The 13,094-nt window shown below is 36.5% G+C and overlaps 1 protein-coding gene across 1 annotated transcript in view; it reads right to left on the bottom strand.

The window, feature by feature from the left end:
- The window catches only part of LOC136043889 (uncharacterized), a gene marked incomplete in the record, with an annotated part of 113,453 nt that overhangs the window by 99,540 nt on the left and 819 nt on the right, over positions 1–13,094 (bottom strand). Inside the window, 1 exon segment of the mRNA XM_065728909.1 lies at positions 1,632–1,798. Coding sequence (XP_065584981.1) covers positions 1,632–1,798 — 167 coding nt within the window.

Genomic DNA, 13,094 nt, shown 5'->3' with positions numbered 1-13,094 from the left:
ACTGTCTGCAAAACCAGAGCAATTGAAGACTTTATGACGTTACAGACCGGGACACTGGGACATAAATGACGACCGGGACACAGGGAACATAAATGACGACCGGGACGACACAGGGACACAGAATGACGACCGGGACACAGGAACACAACTACAGCGGGGACGCCTGGGGGGACAGGGGGGATATATAAATGACGACGGGGACACAGGGAATTAGAAAAATGCAGTATAGATCTGAATACGGATTGTTTTTCCCATGGACGATTATATGTTGCATGTTCAAGAGTCGGTAAACCTGACAATCTATTTATATGGGACACAGGGACACAACTACAATGGTGCGTAACTAATGTGGCGCGTAACCAGTTATGCGCGCGGGGGGCTTGGGGGCACGAAGTGCCCACACCAACTAGGTATTGGTGTGGCGCTTCGCGCCACACCAGTATAGTTAGTATTATATAGAATTTTAATGTGATGATCCATGGTGCACCACAGAGCACCGATTTTTTTTATGTAAAAAGATTTAACGTTTTCTGTCCTATTCTAGCTCTAGTGTCTCGTATTTTTCTTTTTTTGTGCTCGATGTTTGTATTTTCTACTTCGCATTTTTTTTCTTCTTGTTCTTTTCGATGACCTCATTTTTAAAGAGTGATGGCTAGAAAAAGGAATATTCGAGGCAATAATCAACTTGCATATGGGAGTAATAAAACAAGGAGAGAGAAAAATATAAATATGAAGAGAATAAACGGGACTACGGAAAGTAGAAGTAAAGGGCAAACTAAAACGACGCGAATATTTCGCCTATATAAAAACAAGATGTCTTTAACGAAAAGAAACACTGAGCCCATGTGATTGAGCACAACAAAAGCTAAATAGAGTTGCTTCAATGAGAATACTGAAGCGACTGAAAAAAAAAACAAGAAAATAAAATTGAAACAGTAGAAAATAAAATTAAAAGTAGCAACAATGTATGCATAGATATTGTTTGTTGTTTCAATTTCTTGGTTTAGATTTAATTTACTTTTAGGCTATTTTAGATTTTATCTTTGTTTCTTAGCGTTGAAAACGCCTTGTTTTACGCAGGTGAAATATCCGCGTCATTTTAGTTTCCTTTTTTCTTCTACTGGCTGTAGTCCCGTTTGTTTTCTTCATCTTGAGAATTTCTCTCTTTGTTTTTGTCAGGGCTGACCAGTCCGGCTTTAGATCTTTCATTCGAAAAGGAGTAATTTGTAAAGGCTTATAAATTAACTTTTAAATCAAAAGTATTCTTGCTATCAAATCTGTAACCAGTGTAGTAAAACATCACGGGACGCATACTATTGAAACTATTTTGTACTAGTACATAGTAGGTACGAAAATGCTAGATGTTGCTACGCTCACAAGCAAAGTAATCAGAGATAAGACTTGAATAAAGATACTTTTATATAGTTGCAGTTGCAACACAAAGGCTTTTTCACTCTCTTTTTTTTAATTAGAAAGGGTCAAAATTGAGTTTCTCGTTTTTTTAAGTCCCATCTTTCAATGAGCTATCTTTTTTTTATTGGAACTCCAAGTATTAACAATTAACCCGAAATGCCAAGGTTTCGCTTTCCAGTGATTCAAAACAACATTAAAAAAAATCGGAAATAAATTACCTGTATTTGAGCTATACCCTGAGAAGCCTGAATATATATCTTATAAAGTATTCGGTAAATTGCTCCATTTCCTTCTGGCTCCAGGAGCCCAGTTGTCGCTGTTGCCTCGAAATCATAACGATATTCAACACCTTCTCTGTACGGTATATTGACTTTACATTCACTGCCTAGGAAGTAAATAAGAAGGCAAAATAAGTGAGTTTTTAAAACATACAAATTCTTCATTATGGCGAAATGAAAAGTGAAAGTATACTTTTTACATTTTATAAGAAAACTGAGCTTTTGACAAAAGTAACTAACTGTTTTAACGTCATATTTCCTTGCTTTTCCAAAAAAAAACTAAGTCGATGCTCAAATTGATGTCAATACCTCAACTGGCGGCTTTTTGACTTGATAAAATACTTGCTCTAAGGCCGTGGTTCCCAAAGTGGAGGCGCAGGCCTCACTGGTAGAGCAAGACAATATTTTGGTGGGTCATGGGCAGGACGTGGACACTTCAGCTGACTATACATAGAGCCTTATAAAACGCCTTAATTTTGAAAAAAAAAGTTGTTCATACGAATAACGTAACAGTCATATGCATTTAAAGCGCAAAAAAGATAAATTATAGTATTGCAATGACGTCATACATTGTATAAAAGGACTTGTATTCAGACAATATTTTCCAATCAAACAGTTCGTGATAACGAACTGTAGTAAGGAGCGATCCGGCTCAATAGTAACCAAAACTCTAAAAAATTGAATTTTGATATCAATAGCTACATCAAAAGAATCGCATTTTAATGTTGATTTTAAATATATAAGTTTCATCAAGTTTAGTCTTAGCCATCAAAAGTTACGAGCCTGAGAAAATTTGCCTTATTTAGGAAAATAGGCGGAAACACCCCCTAAAAGTCGTAGGATCTTAACGAAAATGACACCATCAGATTCAGCGTACCAGAGAACCCTACTGTAGAAGTTTCAAGCTCCTATCTACAAAAATGTGGAATTTTGCATTTTTTGCCAGAAGACAAATCACGGGTGCGTGTTTATTTGTTTGTTTGTTGGTTTGTTTTTTTTCCCCAGGGGTCATCGTATAGACCAAGCGGTCCTAGAATGTCGCAAGAGGGCTCATTCTAACGGAAATGAAAAGTTCTAGTGCCCTTTTTAAGTGACCAAAAAATTGGAGGGAATCTAGGCCCCCTCCCACGCTCATTTTTTTCCCAAAGTCAACGGATCAAAATTTTAAGATAGCCATTTTGTTCAGCATAGTCGAAAATTATAATAACTATGTATTTGGGGATGACTTATTCCCCCACAGTCCCTGGAGGAGGGGCTGCAAGTTACAAACTTCAACCAGTGTTTACATATAATAATGGTTACTGGGAAGTGTACAGACGTTTTCAGGGGGATTTTTTTGGTTTGGGGGTAGGGTTGAGGGAGGGGGCTATGTGGGAGGATCTTTCCTTGGAGAAATATGCCACGGGGGAAAAAAATTCAATGAAAAGGGCGCAGGACGAATCTGGTCACGTTAGAAAAAAACGTCAAATTAAGAGCTTAATATACAATGCTGGGTGTTCGGAGCCTCTCTATTATGGAGAATAATTTGAAAATAACACAACTATACGAGCGATAAAACATATACACCACAGCCATAACTCAACTAACGAAAGAACTGCTAAGAGATAACACAACTATAAAGCGAAAACAGGTGAAAACTAACGGGAAAATAAACGAACTGGCCCAGGTGGAAGGGGCCCAGAGAAAAAATATAATCCTTTTTCAATTTTGAGCCTAACTTCCGCAAAGGAGTAATAATGTCACAAGCCCCGAAATACCGAATTATTTTCTTTTCAAACAGTTCGTGGTAAAGAACTGTAGTAAGGGGCGACCCGGCTCAATAGTAAACGGAACTCTAAAAAACGGAATTTTGATGCTAAAAGATACATCAAAAGAATCGAATTTTTGCGCTGATTCTAAATATATAAGATTCAATTAATTTAGTCTTTGTAATCAAAAGTTACGAGCCTGAGAAAATTTGCCCTATTTTGGAAAAAAAGGGGGAAACATCAAGGAGGCACACTCGTGCCTCTATAAAGAGGCGAACCACGACAATGTTAAGCGATCTTCGGTTCCAGTGGTCGCAGAGGATGGGGAGGGATGCATTTCGTAGCCCGAGCCTTAACTAAGAAACCTGCCAAATTTCATCCCCCTCCGACTTTTCCTTCATGGGGAAAATCTGGCCAAAAGTTTCGACCCACCAACGCCAGCCCCCCTTTAACGTTGTCCGATCGGGCTGAAATTCCCAAGTTAAGGTCCCCTAGGGCCCAGGAGCTCACCCGCGAAATTTCAGCTCGATCCGATAACTCCTTCCCTGTTTTCCAGAAACCACGCATTAGCTACTTAATTAACCCATTTCTCCATAAGAGCCCATGTTAATTTGAAATTTTTAAAAATTATTTAAAAGTTATATTTAGACACATGTAAGTGGTTAGCTCAGTCGGTAGAGCGTGGGACTTTTAATCCTCGGGTCAATGGTTCAAGTCTCTTACGGCGGTTTTTTTTCACAAGATCAAAATAAAAGTGTATAATTTTGATAACACCTGGACAGCTTATCATTTGAGAGATAACAGAATATTAGCTTCTTATGAGCAAAAGAAATATTTCGGTCATTCTATCTATTTTTTTTTCTATTTTATACAATGATTTAATGAACCGTGGATATTTACTTATTTTATATAAATAGTTGCTAAATAAGATAAATAATATATAATTTACTATAATTACCTAAGATGTTTCCTATATGAGAAGGCATTTTTAGAATAAATTCTTTATTATAGGCTTTTGGGCGTAGCGATCAAAATAAAAGTGTATAATTTTGATAACACCTGGACTGCCTATCATTTGAGAGATAACAGAATATTAGCTTCTTATGAGCAAAAGAAACATTTCGGTCATTCTATCTATTTTTTTTCTATTTTATACAATGATTTAAAAGCGGAGGGGGTTGGGGGGCGGCAGCCACCCAACTTCCTCTCCTAATTCCTGTACGAGGAGTACAGGAATTATTAAATTACATCCACCATGGATTGTAGAAAAACGTACAGAAATAATATGAAAAAAACTTCGTTTTCTTAAAGAGTTAAAGAGGCTGCGTCCCAAAGTCGAACCTTAAAACGTACAGGAATTAGGAGAGGCAGTTGGGGGGCTGCCGCCCCCCAAACCCCCCGCTTTTAAAGACTCTTTTGTACAGGTTTTTTGTTGTGGGGGGCTACCGCCACCCTAAACCCCCCGCTCTTGGCTTCGGAAAGGCCCTCTTTTAATTAACAAAAAATTGAAATGAATGAATAATGGAATAACTTCGCAAAACGTTAAACACAAGAGGACAGGAGAACCATTGTGCCGAAACTAGTAATTAGTAACAATGAAGTCCCCCCACAACAAAATACCTGTACAAAAGAGTCTTTAACCCCCCAACTGCCTCTCCTAATTCCTGTACGTTTTAAGGTTCGACTTTGGGACGCAGCCTCTTTAACTCTTTAAGAAAACGAAGTTTTTTTCATATTATCCCCTAAAAGTCATAGAATCTTAACGAAAATCACACTATCGCATTCGGCATATCAGAGAACTCTATAGCAAAAATTTCAAGCTCCTATCTAAAAAAATGTGGAATTTCATATTTTTTGCCAGACGACAAATCACGGGTGCGTGTTTATTTGTTTGTTTGTTGTTTTTTTTTTTCTTTTCCCCAGGGGTCATCGTATCGACCAGGTGGTCTTAGAGTGTCGCAAGAGGGCTCATTCTTACGGAAATGAAAAGTTCTAGTGCCGTTTTTAAGTGATAAAAAAATTGGAGGGCAAATAGGCCCCCTCCCACGCTAATTTTTTTCCAAAAGTCAACAGATTAAAATTTTAAGATAGCCATTTTGTTCCGCATAGTCAAAAACCATAATAACTATGTCTTTGGGAATGACTAACTCCCCCACAATCCCTGGGGGAGGGGCTGCTAGTTACAAACTTTGACCAGTGTTTACATATAGTAATGGTTATTGGGAAGTGTACAGACGTTTTCATGGGGATTTTTTGGTTTGGGGGGTGGGGTTGATGGGAGAGGGCTTTGTTGGAGGATCTTTCCTTTGAGGAATGTGTCATGGGGGGAAGAAAAATTCAATGAAAAGGGCGCAGGATTTTCTAGCATTACTATAAAAAAAACAATGAAAAAATAAACATGAAAACGTTTTTTTCAAATGAAAGTAAGGAATAGCATTGAAATTTAAAACGAACAGATATTATTACGCATATGAGGGGTTCTAAAAATACTTAAGCATAAAGAGCGAGGTATTTAGGAGGAGATAAATACCTCGCTCTTTATGCTAAAATATTTTTAGTAATTTCAACTATTTATTCTACGGCCTTTTTGATTCAGGGGTCATTCTTAAAGAATTGGGACAAAACTTACGATTTAGTGTAAAGAGCGAGGTATTAACGAGGGTACAAACCCCCTCGTACATATAATAAAAATATAAGAATATAAAAGTTTGTTGCGTAAGTTAATTCTTAAGTTACGTATATTTTTTACTAATAAAAACGTTCGTTGAAAATTAAAAGTTCTAGTAGCCTTTTTAAGTAACCGAAAAATTGGAGGGCAGCTAGGCCTCCTTCTCCACCCCTTATTTCTCAAAATCGTCTGATCAAAACTAAGAGAAAGCCATTTAGCCAAAAAAAAATTAATATACTAATTTCATTTCAATAATTTATGTGCGGAGAGCCAAAATCAAACATGCATTAATTCAAAAACGTTCAGAAATTAAATAAAAAAAATAGTTTTTTTAACTGAAAGTAAGGAGCGACATTAAAACTTAAAACGAACAGAAATTACTCCGTATATGAAATGGGTTGTCCCCTCCGTAGTCCCTCGCTCTTTACGCTAAAGTTTGACTCTTTGCCACAATTCTACTTTTTAAAACAATTAATAACTTTAGCGTAAAGAGCGAGGGACTGCGGAGGGAACAACCCATTTCATATACGGAGTACTGTTGATGATGAACACTGTATATATGTTCGAAATATCCAGTTAAATAATTTTATATCTATTCACTGTCAATAAAAAGGTTTCATCCCTATTTTGAACTGTTTTACTTTCGGTATTCATTTAAAACTTTGAGGGAATGTTGGGGAAAAAAACCCTTTCCCTTTTTTTTCCCTTTGAGGGAAAAAAACACGTCGTCGTCCAGGTTGTAAAAATAGCGTATCTGCAATATCTCAGGAACGGCTGACTGTATTAAGCTGAAACTCTCAGGAAACGTTGAGGGGGTGTCTAACTAAATCAAAAGACATTATATCTATCCAGGTTGTCAAAAGGGTGCACCTACGATAACTTAATATATATATATATATATATATATATATATATATATATATATATATATATATATATATATATATATATATATATATATATATATACCAGCTGTTGGGGTGGCGCTTCGCGCCACCCCAACACCTAGTTGGTGGGGGCGCTTCGCGCCCCCCCCAAGCCCCCCCGCACGCGTAAGTCGTTACGAACCATATTAGTTACGCGCCATTGTAGTTGTGTCCCTATGTCCTACCTGTGAATATAGATAGATATATATATATATATATACATATATATATATATATATATATATATATATATATATATATATATATATATATATATATATATATATATGTTTTTAACTACATAAAGCTTGCGAATATACAACATTCTTTGCTGTCCCATTGTCTGTGCATATAAATAGATTGTCAGGTTTACCGACTCTTGAACATGCAACATATAATGGTCCATGGGAAAACAATCCGTATTCAGATCTATACCTCATGATTCTAATGATTGCCCTTGAGCTTTGTTGATGGTGATTGCTAATCGACCATTCCCTGAATCGCCATCGTCATTTTTATATCCCCCTGTGCACCCCGGCGTCCCCTTTGTAGTTATGCCCCTGTGTCCCGGTCGTCATTTATATTCCCTGTGTCCCGGTCGTCATTTGTGTCCCGGTGTCCCAGTCTGTGATTTCTCTTTGAGCGTCCCGGGCGTCATTTATATTCCTTGTGTCCCGGTGTCCCGGTCGTCATTTATATCCCCCTGTGCCCCCGGCGTCCCTGTTGTAGTTGTGTCATTTATATTCCCTGTGTCCCGGTTGTCATCCCGGTATACATTCGTTTTTGAATTGGTATATGATGAAATAAATTTTCAATTTTTTCACTTTTTTTCCTTTTAGTTTTTTTTATTGGTTTTGACCTTTTTTTAGGTTTTTTAGTTTTTTTCTGTTTTCTTTTTAGTTTTTTTTTTGAAGTTTTTATCTTTTTAGTGTTTTTATTTTTATTTATATTTTTTTAGTTTTCTTTTTCTCCTTTATTTTTCAGTTTTTTTCCTTTTTTTAGTTTTTTTTCTTTTTTAGTTCTTTTAGTTTTTACCTTTTTTAGTTTTTTTTTAGTTTTTTAGATGAAAATTTTTTTTAGTTTTTTACCTTTTTTTCTTTTTAGTTTTTTAGTGGTTTTTACCTTTTTTTTTAGCTTTTTTAGTTTTTTTTCGTTTTTTCTTTTTACTTTTTTTTTAGTTTTTATTTTTTTTTTTTTTTTTTTTTATTCTTAATTTTATTAGTTCTTTTTCTCTTCTATTTTTCAGTTTTTTCCTTTTTTTTAGTTTTTAGTTTTTTACCTTTTTTTCTTTTTAGTTTTTTAGTGGTTTTTACCTTTTTTTTAGCTTTTTTAGTTTTTTTTCGTTTTTTCTTTTTACTTTTTTTTTAGTTTTTATCTTTTTTATTTTTTTATTTTTATTCTTAATTTTATTAGTTTTCTTTTTCTCTTCTATTTTTCAGTTTTTTCCTTTTTTTTTAGTTTTTTTTTAGTTTTTAGTTTTTTAAGTTTTTTTCCTTTTTTTAGTTTCTTTAGTTTTTTTAGTTTTTCGGCTTTTTTATTTTTTTTATTAGTTTTTAGTTTTTTTTGTAGTTTTTGCCTTTTTTTAGTTTTTTCAGTTTTTTTTTTAGTTTTTAGTTTTTTAGAAACATGACGTCACCTGATCATTTTTATATATATAGATATATATATATATATATATATATATATATATATATATATATATATATATATATATATATATATATATATATATATATATATATATATATCCGTCCTTTTCAATTTCTTGTAGGCGGGTTTTCAATGCATAAATAAATATTTGCATCCAGGTTTTCAGAGTGTCATATCTGCAGTATTTCAGGAGCAACTAAGAGTGTTAAAATAGAACTTGAAGTGAATGCCATGGTGGTCGTTTATCAACGGTTGGGATAGATTTCAAACTTTCAGGTAGTATTAGGCTGAGGTTAAGTGGACCTCAAATTTTTACTTAGGGAAGGTAAATGAAAAGACACTGTACGTATCCACTGCGGTTATCGAAATTGCATGTTCGCAGCATCTTGAGAATGGCTAAGGGTTTGAAGTTACAACTTAAGGGTGCCATTGGAAAAGGAGGGGGTGGGACAGAGAGTTTTCAAATTTTTGCTTTAGGGGTAAGGATTGGGGATACAAATTTATATCTCTAATCAATTAGTAATTTTCACACTATGTTCTTATGGGACTTACAAGCTCAGACGTGTTGAATAGAAAGGTGTAATAAAAGACACCATGCCTTTCCAGGCTGTCAAAATGGTAAATTTGTAATATCTTGAAAGTAACTTAAAGTATCAAGCTGATACTTTGATGGAAGATCAAGAGATGGGATGAGGAGGGAGACATAGGGACGTTGAGCTATGTGTTGGAGGTATGCCTAAATCGAAAGAAAATATCGACAACCAGCTTATCATAATACCTTATCTGCAAAACTTCGAGAATAGCTCGAGGGATGGAGTTGCCCCTTTTAGGTCATCAAAATAGGGTATCTGTTGAAACTTTGAAGTTGATACTCTTAGGTACCGTTGAGGAAAGGAAGGATGAGAGTGGAGATACTTCAAACTAGGTTTAGGGTTGAAATTTAAAATTTCGACCGGCGCAGGAGAAGGAAGAATAAAGGGGCAGAGAAGACTGAGGAGGATTTTAAATTTGGCAACAGGAGGGCAGCTGAAAGTGCTATACCTCCAATCCACCCAAACATTTGTAATTTCAGCCCCAAAGGGAATCATAATTTATTCGCGTCTGTTTACTGATATCAAGCCTTATAGCACAAGATAAAAGTATTCCGAATATTAATCAGCAACAAAACTTCAGCAATAAAACTATGTCAACGAAGCAATATAATAACCAAAATTTGAACTTTTTGAATTCTGTCAATTAAACAACTTTCAAACAACATCAAACAATGGCACTGGCTTATAGAATAGCAACGCTTATATGCTGGAGTAAAACGACATCATGGGGTGCGTACTTGGTGTCGTGGGAAAGTTACCCCTTGCTTCCCACCGAGTCACCAGAAAAGATAAAATTTCACTAATAATACACGCGAAACTGTTCTCTTCCCCTATTTAAAGTCGACTTCATTTTTTTGCTGATGAAACGCAAAATGACAAATTCGTGAATACAAAATAGGGTCCGACGGGTTTACATAACCATTTAGACTTAACTATTACTACTTACTCTACTACTCTAACTTGCTGTACTTTACTAATACTTAACTACTACTACTCTACTTAACTATAACGACTATAACTTCAATAAGTTAGTTAAACATACTATACACCCTTCCGATGGAGACTTAAGTTTAAACTCAAGTCAGACTCCCGTGTCCACTCACGGCTGAAACAAAGTGACAATCCCTTAGATATTGGCACTGATCCAATCATTCATTTTATTCAGACTAAAAAAATCGTCTTTTACAATTATTAATTCAAAAAATTTTTTGACTGGATATATTTGGGAAAATGGTGGGCGTGGGAGAGGGGCTAGTGACCCTCAAATCATTTTCGACTATTGAAAAGAGCACTAGTCATTTCAAATTCAAATCGAATCAGCTATTTTCTAAGTTTCTAAGACAACGAATGGGCATCTCAAAATTTCAATCAGACGCATTTCGGGAAAATATGAGGTGTGAGTGTGTGGGGGGGGGGGGGGGTATCCACCCTCCGAGTTTTAACTATCAGCCTTTCTATATATACCTTATATGCCCCCAGGGAATAACCTATAACCCTTGCCCTGAGGGCTGTAGGAGGGTTGTCATCCTCAAAGACATAATACTCGATGTTCTCGCTGCGCCGATGATCACAAGAACTCAAGAGAGAACCCTTGCTCTAAAGATGTAAAATGTGCATTGTGCGGTTCTGATGACCATCCTTGCTATAGTATAAAATGTTCAGTAACAATGAAGCTAATGGGGAATAATTGACAACTCCTCGGCTAAAGGTGTGCTCGTGGAATATAAATGGCAGTGAAATTGAAAAACTGCCCTTTCTTGAAAGTGCACTTTGCTGTAATGATGTGCTATGCTTACTGGAGCATTTCCTGACAGCTTCTTCTGTCTCTCTAATAAAACTAACTGACTGCATCCAACTTTTTTCTGTTAGCTGTCGCCAAGCATAAATTACCTTGGATTACCCATTGGAAGTGACCTAAAGCATACTCGAGCACTTCTATTATAGTTTCTAGGTACAAAGCTTCGCAAGGCATACGGCCTGCTTGTTCCTTGTAAAGCACGTTATAAAAGGAGTGTGCTTTCTAAAATTTATAAAGCGTTTTCTGTGCACTATTTGTTAGCTTTGTCGCCTTTTTGAAGTGTTTTTAGTAAGTCAGATAAAAGAGCTTGTCGATCAATTTTCTTTCGGTACGCCAAGTTCCTACTGGGCGTACCTCTGTGTGCCGAAAAACGGTGTATGGTTTCTATATATGGAGTTGTTGATCCGTATGTTGTTGTCGCGGGGCGTAGTTTGCTTTTTGAACAGAATTTGGATACTTCAAATAATTTATTTAGTGATTTTTATAATTGGTTTCCTGTTGAAGTTGCCTTTTGTTTCCTTTTTTATTATTTTTTTCCTTTTCCTTGTACGCTCCATTTTGACACCACTATTGTGTGTTTAGAGGGTAAATAAAGTTTCATTCATAATTTTCGGACCTTTCAACTAAGTAGAACAAAATGGCTATCTCAAAACTATGACTGGGTGTGTTTGGAGGAATTTTAGGCGTGGTGGGGGTGTTAGTTGCCCTCCATTCACATCCAACTACTAAGAAGAGCACCAGCCCTTTCAATCTCCAATGGAAAGAGCTCTATTCGAAATTTCTACGACAACAAATGACCATCTCAACATTTCTATTAGATGCATTTCGCGAAAATACAAGGTGTAGGGGGCTATCCACCCTCCGATCACTCCGAGTCTCAAAATGGGCACTAGAGCATCTTATTTCCGATCAAATGAACCCATTCCGGAGTTTTACCCCCAGGACATAACTTATAACCCTTGCCATGAGGGCTATATGGGGGTTGTCATCCTCAAAGACATAATTTCTGGACCTTTCAACTAAGTTGAACAAAATGGCTATCGCAAAATTATGACTGGATATGTTTAGAGAAATGGTGGGCGTGGAGGGGGGTAGTGGCCCTCCAATCACTTCCGACTATTGAAAAGAGCACTAGCCCTTTTAATTTCCAATCGAATGAGCTCTTTTCGAAATTCTTACGACAACAAATAACCATCTCAAAATTTCTACCAGATACATTTCAGGAAAATACAAGGTGTGGGGGAGGGTATCCACCCTCCGATCACTCCGAATCTTAAAAAGGGCACTAGAACATTTGATTTCCAATCAAATGAGCCCATTCCGGAGTTTATACAATCAAACTGTTTATATATATCTTATGTGCCCCCAGGACATAACTTACAACCCTTGCCCTGAGAGCTGTAGGGAGGTTGTCCTCCTAAAAGACTCAATTTCCGGACCCTTCAACTAAGTTGAACAAAATGGCTATCTCAAAATTATGACTTGATGAGATTGGAGAAGTGGTGGGCATGGTGGGAGGGAGTAGTTACCCTCCAATCACTTCTGACTATTAAAAAGAGCACTAGCTCTTTCAATTTCCACTCGAATGAGCTCTTTTCGAAATTTCTACGACAGCTAATGGCCATCTCAAATTTTCCATCAGATGCATTTCGGAAAATACAAGGGTTGGGAGGAGGGTATCCACCCTCCGATCGCTCCGAATCTTAAAAAGGGCACTAGAACATCTGACTTCCAATCAAATGAGCCCATTCCGGAGTTTCAGCGATCACCCTTTTTATATATACCTTATATGCTCACGGGGCAAACTTGTAACCCTTTGCCCTGAGGGTTGTGGAGGGGGGTTGTCATCCTCAAAGACATAATTTCCGGACCTTTCAATTACGTTGAACGAAATGACTATCCCAAAATATTGATTAGATGTATTTGGTTAGATTAGATGAAATTTGGGCGTTTGAGGGGGTTTTATTGCCCTCCAATCAATTTTGACAATTAGAAAGGGGTCTAGTCCTGTCAATTTTCA

Source organism: Artemia franciscana, chromosome 2 (assembly GCF_032884065.1).
Source record: "Artemia franciscana chromosome 2, ASM3288406v1, whole genome shotgun sequence".
NCBI classification, from domain to species: domain Eukaryota; kingdom Metazoa; phylum Arthropoda; class Branchiopoda; order Anostraca; family Artemiidae; genus Artemia; species Artemia franciscana.
This window is presented reverse-complemented; position numbering and strand designations above follow the sequence as displayed.